Genomic DNA, 12,579 nt, shown 5'->3' with positions numbered 1-12,579 from the left:
ATGGAGAGAGAGTACTCTCAGGAGGGAGTACTCTTTTCTTATCAATACCAAGTGCATGTGATCAAGATCTTACAGCTCCTATATTTCATAAGTACGTGCTTGCAACCTTCCACTTTAACTGTACGCTGTCTTTAATCAAATGCCCTGAATACAGGATAGAATTTATCGAAGCAAAAACATATATATATATGGAAGTAACTTGGCAACAAACCATACATACATTCATTTCATACAAACTCCACACAAGTAGGAGTAGTGATGAAACAACTAATCAGTATCTCCATGTCAAATATACCTTATCATATAGTATACCCCGTGCACCAATTTTGATTAATTAATCCCTGTGAACAATAGTGTGAAAAGTAGAAAAGTGGCGCTATGGACACAATGCAGGACGAACGCCTTTAAGTTTAAAACCAAATGGCAGAAAAAGGGTTAACCAAAGAGCAACTTTACTTTAAACTCCTACCTGTGACCATCATGAGCTAGCAGTGCTTCTACAGTTGCTGATGAAGAATAGCAGTTGATGAACAGACCGCCGGATTGACCATCTCCTGTTCCTCCATCGTCCTAGCTATAGCTAGCATTTGCTCAAACCCAAACATGCATCTCGAAAATATCTTCTTGATAGGACATTGGCCCAGCCGGAGTATTACCATCTACAACGAGCCACGGCCGCCATTGCCACCACTGGTGGACGAAGAATGGAATCCACGAATAATGTTCATCGGCCAACTTGAACCGCCGCCACTGCCAGTGCCACCACCGTCGCTGCCGCTGCCACCAGCATTCCCATCCCAGACACCGTGTGCTCCTGATCCCTGGCGTAGAGCCGCCATGTACTGCCTCTGTAAGCTCATGTCTTGTCCTTTACTGTCCTCCATATTCTTTGACGACCCTTCCTGCCTTGCCGTGGTAGCACTGGTCGTCGTGGGCTGCCCTAAAGTGAACGCTGCCGCAGCTGAGCCGCTGCCTCCTCGGTTAGCTTCCAAACCCAGTTGGTACGTCGGCGGTTGTGGAAGGTCCAGTATTCCCCCAGTCATGAACGGGAACTGCCGCTGCTGCTGCTGCACTCTCCACTGCTCCAGAGATGCACCGATGGTGGTGCCTCCACCGCTTGCCACCGGAAACTGATCCACCGTGTCCAGGTTCTGCATGCCGAGCAGCGGCAGTCCGGTGGAGAAGGCAAGCCCTAGGTTGGGCCCCGGCGGGTGCATCGAGCCCAAGAACGGCAAGTGGTGAGAGAAAGAGCTGAGACCCGGAGTGATGATCGCACCGGTAGCGCCCGGAGTAGTGGACGGCATAGCTGATGGACCACCGAGCAGAGTACCCGAGGATGACGTCTTCGAAGAGGAAGAAGACCCGGCGGCGGAGGAGGAGGACTTGGACGAACGCTTGTTGCGACGGCAGCCTCCGCCGACGGGGACGGTACGGAGGGATCCGCCGCGCGTCCAGTAGCGGCGGCACGTCTTGCAGAAGTGGCGGGGCTGGGAGAGGGAGTAGTTGTTGTAGTAGCAGAACTTGGTGTTGGTGGACTCGCAGCGCGGGCACTTGAGCGCCGGCTCCGGCTGCGGCATCCGCGCCAGCCGCGCGCGCTCCGCCATCGAGTTGGGCCTCGCGTCCGCAGCCACGGCGGCACTGGCCGCCGATGAGCTTCTCGGCAAGCCACTGGGCTCCGGAGCCGCGGCTGTGGCAGCCGCCGGACCCACGGGCAGCAGCGGTGCATCGGCTCCCCCGCTCGCCTGCTGACCTTGCTGCTACAAATACGAACAAGTCATAATTTTTTCTATAGTTAGACATAAAAAAATAGAATAACAGGTCCTCTAAACATGACCTAAACATAATTTTTTCTATAGGGATGGGAGGCTGGTGGCACCCGTGTAGCGCAGCATGCCATGTCGCACGGTACGGTCACATGCAGCAGCCAGCAGCATGCCAGCATCCACCTCCCCCCCCCTCTCTCTCTCTCTCCGGTCACATGCACAGCACAGCAGCATCCCACTCTCTCTCTCTCTCTCAAGCAGCAGCAACAGGTGCTCGCTGTGATCGGACAGCAGGACGGCAGATGAGCAGCAGAGAGACACCCCGCGCGTCAGATCGTGCGGCTCATAAATCGCGCGTCCACAGCAGCTCAAACAACCGAGCGTGGTTTAGCTTTAGGAAAAGGAAGCCAGAATTGCCTATGGATATTCATTGAGGTGAGAATATCTTTGTGCCAAAGTCCTTTAATTTGCCATGAAGAAGAACATGAACAAGCGTATGGACGGATCAAGATTCAAGGCTAGCTAGATGTTATTAAATAGATAGAGGGGGATGAAGAGAGAAGCTCATGCAGTACCTGGTTATTCCAATTTGGTGGATGTGGATCTAGGTAGACCGGCACTGAAGGTGAAGGGAACACCATGGAGGCCCTGTTGAGATATACTTCTCTCTCTCTTTCCACTCTTCTAGGCTAGCTAGTCAGCTTTCTGGCTGCTTTGAATTCTGATCTTTTCTTTATAATCTGCACTTTCTTTGCTGCGGATTTGTGTTTGGAAAGAAAAGGAAGTATGCGAGGAAGAAAGAGGTGGAGAGACCTCTGGCAAGCTCGGAGGTGGTGGAGAATCACATCCCACCAAGTCGATGGAGAGTAGGCAGCAATGAGAGAGAGTGAGAGGATGAAGGAGGACTGGAGGAGAGAGAAAGGAGAAAGCTGGGAAAGAGAAAGGAAGGACAACAGCATGAATTTATCTGCTTTTTATGAGTATATGTTGTCTTTTGTATTTCTAGTATTTACTTTCTTGTGTGGGGTCTACTTCAGAATGAATGGAGAAAGAGAGATGTGTGGGAGAGAGCTTAAAAGTTCCTTAGTTGCTAAGGCTGGCCTGATTTAGCAGGATGCTAAGCAGAAGAACCAGAAGCAATGCCAAACGATATTTTATAGAGAATCACTTTACAACGTTAGGAGGAGTTGATGTGCATTAATTATGTAGCTATGAAGCGATTCAAATATGAGAAAAAATAATAGGGCTGAAATAAATACATAATGTTCTTTTTACTCTCATGTACATCATTGTTGGATACACATAGATGATAGAGCATTACTATAAAATAAGCATGCTATCCTGATCTAGTTCCCACATAGAATCACTTCCTTCATGCATTTAAAAAAAAACACTTTTAGCCACATAACCACTTCTTCAGAGAATTAAAAGAAGGCCCGGAGGAGCTCTAATCCAAATAGTTCTAACTTGACACATATGAGTCCCTCTATTTGAAACTACACAATTTATTGTGTTTCTTCGGGACAAGTCTTTGGCTAACAATTACTTTATTAATATATAAGTATTTTGACACAAGCTTAATGTTAGTAGATTCGTAATTAAAAAAATATTACTTGCTTAATGCTTATAGCTGTATGTTGTATTACATAAATAAAATACTAACTGAGTAATTATCAGTTAAAGCCGTGTCGTTTTTTTTACCTCCAACTAGTAATCAATGTCTAATACACAATAGATTAGAGTTGTAGCGTACGGGACACAGTACCATGTCTAGTGTGCGAGGGAAGTTTTATTGCTTATGTCTTATATGCTCGGGTCAGTTTGTAAGTAGGGGGATGCAACTATTGCCTATTGGATGATATTGCTACAGATCTACCGATCAAGGGCTCCTGCTAGCTCCTCATATCTATACCTCGGGTCAGTTGCAAGTAGGGGCTAGAGGAGGAAGAAAGAGATGAATAAGAAGACTACATGGGTATTTTTTGTCTATACAAAACTATGTAGCGTAGATCTGTGGTCATGGGAAACATATAAAGTGGCAAATTTTAGGCATAAGTAGAATTATAATGGCATATACTTCATAGTAAGAAAATTGTAGTGACGTTTCTCATACCCGCAAAAAAAAATGGCAACATTCTAATTAACCGATTAAAAAAAGAATGGTAGACTGCATAGTACCAGAGACCAATGCGAGCAATGGTGAAATGTCTAGCTAATCATACGTGTACCCATAAGAATAATCCTTCTTTTTTCCATATAGGCCGGAATGACGGCATGTCATTTTCTTTCATTTTATGATAATAAAGCACGGAATATTATTCAATTTCAGTCGTGGTCAATACTTACAGGACGAAGAGAAGCCTAGCTATATAGCGATGTCTTCTGCGCAAAGTGGGTTTTCACAATTATCTGAAGATTCGCATATCAATCAAAAGGAAACAACACCACACCACTCGCCAATTTGGCTGTTTCCACCACAAATCACAAGCAAGCAGAGCTTCATAACAACGGCTGGTCACACTGGTAGTATAGAGGATAAAAAGGCGTTTGCCCCTAGCCGTTTGTCCCTGTTATAACCAGACTAATCGAGCCAATCATCGTCATCAAACGCATTATGTCAAAACAAATGCTAAGGTGACTAGTAGCTCATCCACCTTGTACTTGTACGTCGTGGTGTTTCATCTGGATAGATGGATCGCAAGCCCAGCCTAGAGTTCAGCTCTCCTCAGCTGTTGGCGCACCGGCCAGCCACGTGACCACTGATAGATGATCGGCCGGCCACCTGGACGGGACGGCGGTCACACGGGCGGAGGCGCGGAGCTCGATGGAACCTGACCGGCCGGACTTACTGAGGCGACGTTGCTGTGGCGCCTAGCGCTGCGGCCGGGCCGGGGATGGTGCCGTGCTGTCTTGCCCAGCCTCGTGTGGTCACCGTGGCCGCGTGCCTTGCCCAGCCGGTACTGGCTACATATCCTTTCACGTATGTAGGAGTACAATGCATGCCTTGATGCTTGGTACTACGTACAATGCATATCATTTAATTTGTGACCTGGCCTACTATATCGTCGATCCTGTGCAGCGTGGGCACGCAGCACTGGGCCTGGTGTTAGATCGCAAGTTTTTTCACTTTTTTCGTCACATTAAATCTTTGAACACATGCATAGAGTATTAAATGTAGATAAAAAAATAACTAATTACACAGTTTGATTGTAAATTACGAGACGAATCTTTTGAGCCTAGTTAGACCATGATTGAACAATAATTGTCAAATACAAACGAAAGTACTACAATGTCGAATACTGATTTCTAACCCTAATCTAAACAAGGCTTTGGAATTGAAATGTACAGCCCTCGACTACTCCAGAGATAAGAGCTGTGCTGTGACTCTTTGAGTGAGGTGTGGATGTGAACCTGCAGCCATGGCTCCATCGAACGCGGAAATTTTGCTCTGCAGGGCATGAGCCCTCACACATGCAACCGTTAGATGCTCTTTGGGATGTGTGCCAGGACAGCCTGTATACGCCTCGTATTTTTCTTGGAACATTTTTTTTCACGCCGTATTTGTGTCTGCAGCAGTACATCACCTGACCACTTTTTGCTTCTGTGGTCGCCTCTCACCACGCGACCCCCATCTTCCACCTTTTCTTCTCCCGAGACACGCCGCCGCCGCTGCCACCGCACCATGTAGTGACTCAACCTCGCCGCGCCGCCGCTCCACCAAGGCGCGCCGCCGATCCACGTCGCTGCTCCACCTCGCCGCGCTGCGGCTCCACCGCGCCTACACCGGCGCGCCGGCGCGCTGCCGTGTCCTAGCAGCGACCAAGACAGGCGGTGCGCCGCAACGGCCACAGGAGAGGCAAGTACGACGGACCAAACATGCAGCTAGGCTCTTGCTTTTGGCTTAAACAGGACAGGTTTTGTCTTGGTCACAATCCCCTAGCTCTTAATTTCTGATTGTGTTGCAGCATTGGTATTTTTGAACTTTCTGTGTCAAATGCTAGATCTGGTTCGTGTGTCCTGGTTTCCCAGGCAAGCAGCTCATGTTCAGAGTTTTCAGATTTTCTCGAATGAATTTTCAATAACCAAATCTACCACTACCACTATGTTATCATCACATTGGTAGTCGTCATGTCAAATTTCTTGATACTATTTCCTTAAATGTTCAATTCTCCTGTTTTTATTTACTGCTACCTGCTACCGAATCTCAACCTGCTACCTTTTAATCTCCTTATTAGCCCTCTGTCCCCAAAAAAAAAAAAATCTCCTTATTAGGTTACTCCCTCCATCCCAAAGAAATTGATGTTGCAGGATGTTTCCTTACCATGTGGAGTTCTGTTCTAAAATACCAATCTGCTTTTATCGCCTGTAAGATTTTGCTTCGTAATATAACATACCAATTCAGAATCAATGGTTTTATGATTGGCCGGTCTGTCTGCAAATTGAAATACCACACTTTAAAAGTTTACTAGATGAGTGCCCGTGCGTTGCACCGGGTGCAACATAAATTGAATGAGATGTTTGTTAGCCAAGTCAAAATCAAGAATATATCAATTCAATTTTTCACGTGTATTATACCATGATAATGTCTAGAAACACATTCATTATCGTAATGAATCTGAAATAAAAGCTAGGTTTGGAGCTTGTTGTCTGAAAGTTACGGCATCAGTTGCCTCAAAGGCTGAAAATTTATTGCTAGGCATCGAATTGAATTTATCCATGCTCTGCCTTGCCAAAACATGTATAGTCGGACTTACGATATCCTAGCCCGCATGAGGCATGGCAATAATTCATTTTTTGGGAAAAAAAATATTTGTTGTCAACACGCAACGCGAAGGACGACGAACGAGATTTGGATCACGATCATGATCATTGCGTGGTGATATTCCAATAAATTCCTTTCTCTTCCCATAATTCTCTTTCCGTTTTATTCCATTTTATTTACTTGCCTTCCAGTGTCTCCATGCGCTGATTATTTGCCTGCCGGTGATTCCGTGAGTTTTATTCCATTTTATTTACTTGCCTTCTAGTGTCTCCATGCGGTGATTATTTGCCTGCCGGATATGGATCGCATGAGTGTTTTGGTCCTGCCGGGTAGATGTTGACAATCCGTATATTTTAGTTGTAGAGATAGAGAAATGCCAGACTAGACTCACCAAAGAGGTGTTTTTGCTTACAACATTTGAATGTTGCACCTTTCTATACATTGTTGAAGCCCGTATTTTCTTCCCTACAAAATTAGTTTCATGACTTACATGGATAATGCATCTTGACTGCACATACAGATCCATTTTAACTGATAGCTGCTGCTGCTATCCAACAGAGATCAGTAGTTTGGGTAACTGCAGTGAGCGCCTCTGTTTCAGCTTTCTGCAAGTTGTATCTTCTATCCTTTTTTTCCTTATAATATATTTTGCTACTCACTCTTTGATACTCCAGGATCCACCACTTCTAGCCATATAATACTCTGCCTTTTCCGTTGTCTGGTCCTCTTCTTTTTCACTTCCTCTTTCTTTTGCTGCTACTTATGTTCCTACACTGCTCGTTACCATTTCTATTTATTTTATTTAGAGTGCACACCGTCCCCAGAATTTTTACTCCCTTAACAGACTTAGCATTGTCGTTCCATCCTACCTATGATAACAAACCTTTTGCTGCAGCTATAACAAATTTAATATGTATATGCTGTACTCCCTTTGATACTAGACCCAGAAGCACCATATCTGTTTGTTACAGCTTCTAGACCATCAGAGTCATAGCCATCTTGGTCCACATTCTGTGCTTCAGTACCACATCCAGACATGTACACCGTTGTAGTGTTTCCATCTAAAGGAGAAGTTTGGCTATAGTCTGCAGTTTGCAACCCTTCAAAAATCTCTTTCCTTGCCATATTTAGGTAGCTTTATTTAGGTACCTTGTCAAAATCTCCCCAGGTTTTGGGTCTTTGTCTGTTGATTTGACTACATCAAGAGCATTAGCAAACAGCAAGCTTTGTCCTAGTTGTTTACCTACTGATGCGCAGACATCACCTGGATACCGGTAATCATGTGCATTTCTAGTCTACCGCTTCATTATGTGGCCTTCTGGCATCTTCTTTACTCCACAATGTATCATTACCTAAACAAGAATGTATGCAATATAAACTTGATTCCATGTGCGCAGCGAATTTACTACATTATTGCCTTATAAATTATGTACCATGCAATTACCTTAATAGAATGTACTCATATATTGTTCAAGATCTTGTCCCTCCACTAATATTTAATATTCACACTGTTCTAGGTTCTATGGAGCCCTCTGGTGTTGGTGGCATGGGACAACAACTTGAAGAAGGGTGCACTGGATCTGTTGCATCCTTGGGTGCGAGATCCTCGTACCTATCTTTGATGGCAAGTGTTGCGCCACAATATGGACTTGTCCAACACAGGTATGGATCTTTGTTAGAACATAATGCAGGCTTGTTGTAAGATTAATTTTTTCTGATTATCTTGTTGCCTAGGTAGCTCGATCCAATTTGTGTGGGCGGTTTTATTATACTTTCTAAAGCCAACATGTGCACATCTATAAGACTCTTGATCACTTATTTATTCTTACTGTTGATGTTGTGTATCTTCACATTAGAACATGCATATTATTTTAGTATGAAAGTGTCAAGAAACCCATGGTACATTTTTGGGTGAAGCTGTAGCTGTTGTTTTATCTGTGCAGTTCCTTGGCAACTTGGTACAACAATGACTGTTCTGTCAACCAACTGGCACATATTCCTCCATCTGTCGATTCTGTTGTAGAGGAGCAGCCATTCCCCCCTAATTGTAGCAGGTATTTTCACTCATCTTTGTCAACACTAAGAATAAATATGCTGTAGTGTGGTCGATACAGATTTCACTAATTTGTGTGCTTAAAAAAAATCTCAGAAGTTATAAGCAGATGGCATTTCCTTGTTTGGGCAATGAATCTGATACTGGTCCTGGAAACCAGCCAATGCAGCATTTTCAGCAACAAATAGCATGTGGTGAGTCTAACAGGGTATTTAATTTAATCAATGTAACAATAAAAATGAAAAAGCAGATTTAGTTTAGATAAAATCATGTTTTTTTTTAATTGTGCTAACCGTTGCGGCTTTTCTGTTTTCATGTTCCTTGTAGTACTCTTGCACGTTTTGCTGACCATTTAAGTTTCTCTACATAGATTGGAACATGTACACCCGTAATTGTCCCTTGTATCAGTTTTATTAGTACTTGCCCATTTATAATACCACATGTTAGGGCTTCTTTTGTTCTTAGTAGTACATTTTTACATCCAACCTCATTATCTCACAGTTTTTTCCTTGAATTTTAATAATTCGCAACATATCAAACTAAAAAATATTGAACCAGTTTTTCCTACCTGTATAAAAGGTCTCTCTCTACTGAATTCTTAATTGTATTCTCATTTTGTATCACAAATTTAAACCCAAATAAATGTTAGTGATATAATTCCTTTTTTTTGTACCACTAGTATTTTTTAGTTTACCGTATGCCAATGTTAGATCCGGTCTGAGTCCGAGCAAAAGAAAAAAATCTATGTGTTAGGCTTTGGTTCAAGTTCGGATCTTTGCACTAATATTTGGTGCTTTTACTGTGCTAGGTTTTGGTTCTATGGAGCCCTCTGGTTTTGGTGGCATCGAAGAACATCTCCAGGAGCAGGAAGAATGCACCGGATCTGTGCTTTGGTTTGGTGCGTCATCCTCGTGTCTAGATTTTATGGCAAGTGTTGCTCCACAAGACGGACTCACCCAACACAGGTATCATTCTTTGTGAGTGACTGCCATGATGGCTAGTGTCATATCAGATTGTGAACACTTCTTATCCTAACATTACAATATATATTATCATTCGTGCGCCAGCTGCATCTGTCCTCACCGTCCATATCACCAGTTGCAAGCACGGCAACGACTGAACTTTACAACTACCCTCCCACCGCCCTTTGATTTGCGTGAAGCAATAATGCTTGGATATTAGAACACCATGGAGCTGGTTAGTGAGGCCGGTCAAGAAGGGCGTCTCGATGCTTCATCTTTCCTCGATATGCTTACTATGGTATGTGTTTGGGCTTGATACCACTAGTTTGTGTTGTGGACCTTCTAAAATTGTACTTCTGTGACGTCAAATGCATCATTATGTATTTGTTCCTTATAGGGAAATTGTCAAAAACATTAAGTGTATTGAATTACTCTGTTAATAACGTGGTTGTATTCAGTTTCTGAACCATATCTATTTTTGTTAAATTCCTACACACACCAAATTTTAAATATTGGATTGCTACTAGTTCTGAAGATAATTAAGGCATGATTTAGCAGTTGGGTTCTCGGCTCTCTTTGGTCTAACATTTGCAAGAGTTAAGATGTTTGACAAGTACTCCCTCCATCCCAAACTATAAGTCGCTTTGACTTTTTTGGTACATTCAATTTGCTTTGTATGTAGACATAAGGTATGTGTACATACATGGCAAATTGGATGTACCAAAAAATTGAAAGCGACTTATAATTTGTAAAAGAGGGAGTACTTATTTTGTAATGCATCAGCTTAGCAGCAACATGTAGTGATACCACATCTTTTGCTTTAAAGAGAAGTAATGCAACTAGACGTGAATTGCCAATTTTTTTGGTACATCCAATTTGCTTTGTATCTATACATAACGTATGTCTAGATACATAGCAAATAGGGCGTACCAAAAAAGTCAATGCGACTTATAATTTGGAACAGAGGGAGTACTTATTTTGTAATGCGTCATCTTAGGAGCAACATGTAGTGATACCACTTTTTTTTTCAAAAAGAAGTAATGCAACTAGGACCTGATTTGCCAATTTAACTCAATCTTCAAGACAAATTAGAGACGAGTTTTTGAAGGTTATGTTTTATGAATCTCACTACATTTTTTCGTGAAAATAGGACAATTGAAATATCTATTCATAGATTCATTCTTGCTTTTGTTCCTATTATGCGACATGTATATGAATATCATACTGAGTTAAATATACATAGGCGAATGAGCATGTAATAGAGATCCCTCCAAGGACAGTGTTGTTGAAGGTCATGGAAGCAATTGGTGCAAAAGCAGGACCTATTTTCACGTGCACACCATGTGGAAGTTTACATTTCAAGGTGTGTGTTGAGCTTGATGTATCAGGCGCTACTTTCTCAGTTGGTAAGCCACCTCCAGTTGCTAAGGTGGAGGGTGAAATATGTGATTCTCCAGCACTAGCAGAAACCAGTGTTATTTGGAATGCTTTCAAGTACACTTCATTCAAGTTTGCGACTATAGTAGCAGCATAATTCAGATGTTTCTTAGGTTAGATTATGATTGGGGTGATGTCGACGATTTAGACTATTTACTTAAGAAGTTGATTGAGCAATGGGACTTGTCACTCAAACAATGTGAGAAGTTGTCAGAACATTTAGACTACAAAGTGATTATGGATGATAATCATGTTGCGATTACTGAAGCTAGTCGAGTCTATACAACCTTGGATTATTTTTATAATCTTTGTCATCAAGAGGTATAGGGGCATGCCTATTTATGCACGTTCAGAACTGGAGAAGATTCAAGATGAATGCCTGAAATACAATGAAAATTCAACTAAGAAGCGCAAAAAGTTCCTAAGGCAGGTTAGTGCAGCACATGTACATCTCTGAAAATGTTTATGCACAATCGATATGACCTTGAGATGCTAGTTTTCGCTAATGCAGAATATAAAATTGTACTGTTGCAGGGACATTATTTGCAGTCTGTTTGGTTTTCTGAAAAGGATGTGTTGGATTATGTCCTTTCTTATCTAGGTATAGGCAAAGCTGAGTACAACAGTGTTCCGAGCGACAGTGGTAAGGTGGAGGGCGAGGTAAAGTTTTCATTTCCTTGTATGGTATAAGGGAGATGTCACATATTGGAAGTTCATAGCCGAGCTGTAGCATCTTCTAGGGCTGAGGAAGCTGCACGTGCAGCGTTGCTATTCATGAAATCAAAGTTCAATGTGAGGATTGTTGATCTGAATTATGCTGGTCGTCGGACTGCTGAGAAGGAACATAAGTCCATGGAATTTATAATATATGGGTTGCTTGAGGTGGCTCATCAGATGAAGACTCAGTTCAGTAACATGGGGGAGTGCATTGCAGGTGGATGCGCCGCATATAGTGGTGATCCAAGATTAATGTTTGGAGGTCCTCTGTGTCAAGAACAAATCGTGGCTGTTGAGTTCTGCTCCAAAAATGTAGAAGCTGTTCGGGCTGATTGTGCCACGCGCACTGAGAGTGTTGCATCCATGTTCCAGGAAATGGAAAAGCTAAGCTATAGTTTAGAGTGACTGTAAGGATTAATCATAGCTCGCGTTGGCTGCACCTAGCACTACGTGATATGTAGGATAATTTCTAGTTGATCATATTGTATCACATAAATGTAGTACTAGTCATTATTTGTACTAGTAGAATATGTTCAGCGCCTTGTTGCTTGCTCACAGGAACTTTATAGAATTTCTCTAATTGTGTTTGATTGCCATTAAACATTTATCATTATGCTAAAGGACGATGTAACTTTGTTCCTATTTCAAAATACTTAATATGTATCTTTAGTTTATATATTAGATCAGAATTGGAACTGTTTTTTTAGTTAGCTGGTACACTTGTACAGTTGTAATTGTTCCTTCCTAACAATTTCTTAATTACTTGAAAATTTTCTAAGTCTACCTGCGGTATAGTTAGTTTTTATATGCTAATAGATTGTGCTTTTAGCTTTGTGTTGAAGACCTTGTAGTAACTCGTATGTGTAAACTCTACAAATTTCACAG

General features: G+C 42.5%; 2 protein-coding genes across 8 annotated transcripts; one reads left to right on the top strand and one right to left on the bottom strand.

The window, feature by feature from the left end:
• Window positions 1-392: 392 nt before the first annotated feature.
• LOC136540174 (dof zinc finger protein DOF3.6-like) lies at window positions 393-2,648 on the bottom strand. Of its 4 annotated transcripts, none has more exons than XM_066532178.1 (2): window positions 2,339-2,648; window positions 393-1,757 (listed from the first exon to the last, which is right to left on the bottom strand). In XM_066532178.1, the coding sequence occupies exons 1-2, from the start codon at window positions 2,402-2,404 to the stop codon at window positions 660-662; spliced, it is 1,164 nt and encodes a 387-aa protein (XP_066388275.1). In that variant the 5' UTR covers window positions 2,405-2,648; the 3' UTR covers window positions 393-659. The 4 variants fall into 4 exon arrangements, with proteins under 4 accessions (XP_066388275.1, XP_066388276.1, XP_066388274.1 ...); XM_066532179.1 differs by having other exon boundaries at window positions 393-1,754; XM_066532177.1 differs by lacking the exon at window positions 2,339-2,648 and adding an exon at window positions 1,877-2,285.
• Window positions 2,649-5,379: 2,731 nt separating this feature from the next.
• On the top strand, window positions 5,380-12,314 carry LOC136533521 (uncharacterized). 4 transcript variants are annotated; one of them, XM_066526088.1, is made up of 8 exons: window positions 5,380-5,619; window positions 8,043-8,187; window positions 8,469-8,579; window positions 8,675-8,772; window positions 9,387-9,543; window positions 9,646-9,838; window positions 10,784-11,407; window positions 11,512-12,314. In XM_066526088.1, exons 2-6 carry the CDS (start codon window positions 8,048-8,050, stop codon window positions 9,758-9,760), a joined length of 621 nt encoding a protein of 206 aa, XP_066382185.1. In that variant the 5' UTR covers window positions 5,380-5,619; window positions 8,043-8,047; the 3' UTR covers window positions 9,761-9,838; window positions 10,784-11,407; window positions 11,512-12,314. The 4 variants fall into 4 exon arrangements, with proteins under 4 accessions (XP_066382185.1, XP_066382194.1, XP_066382190.1 ...); XM_066526097.1 differs by having other exon boundaries at window positions 5,380-5,623; XM_066526093.1 differs by having other exon boundaries at window positions 5,380-5,677.
• Window positions 12,315-12,579: the final 265 nt, after the last annotated feature.

Source organism: Miscanthus floridulus, chromosome 2 (assembly GCF_019320115.1).
Source record: "Miscanthus floridulus cultivar M001 chromosome 2, ASM1932011v1, whole genome shotgun sequence".
In the NCBI taxonomy this organism is placed as follows: domain Eukaryota; kingdom Viridiplantae; phylum Streptophyta; class Magnoliopsida; order Poales; family Poaceae; genus Miscanthus; species Miscanthus floridulus.
The sequence above is the reverse complement of the archived record's forward strand: the minus strand, read 5'-3'. Positions and strand labels throughout refer to the sequence as shown.

Bases quoted from the DNA above. Each gene is read 5' to 3' on its own strand.
- LOC136540174 (XM_066532178.1), bottom strand. From the start codon at position 2,404: ATGGTGTTCCCTTCACCTTCAGTGCCGGTCTACCTAGATCCACATCCA. The intron at 1,758-2,338 runs GTACTGCATGAG...TCGTATTTGTAG, and splicing joins CACCAAATTGGAATAACCAG to CAGCAAGGTCAGCAGGCGAG.
- LOC136533521 (XM_066526082.1), top strand. From the start codon at position 7,892: ATGCAATATAAACTTGATTCCATGTGCGCAGCGAATTTACTACATTAT. The intron at 8,188-8,468 runs GTATGGATCTTT...TTATCTGTGCAG, and splicing joins TATGGACTTGTCCAACACAG to TTCCTTGGCAACTTGGTACA. The intron at 8,773-9,386 runs GTGAGTCTAACA...TTACTGTGCTAG, and splicing joins TCAGCAACAAATAGCATGTG to GTTTTGGTTCTATGGAGCCC.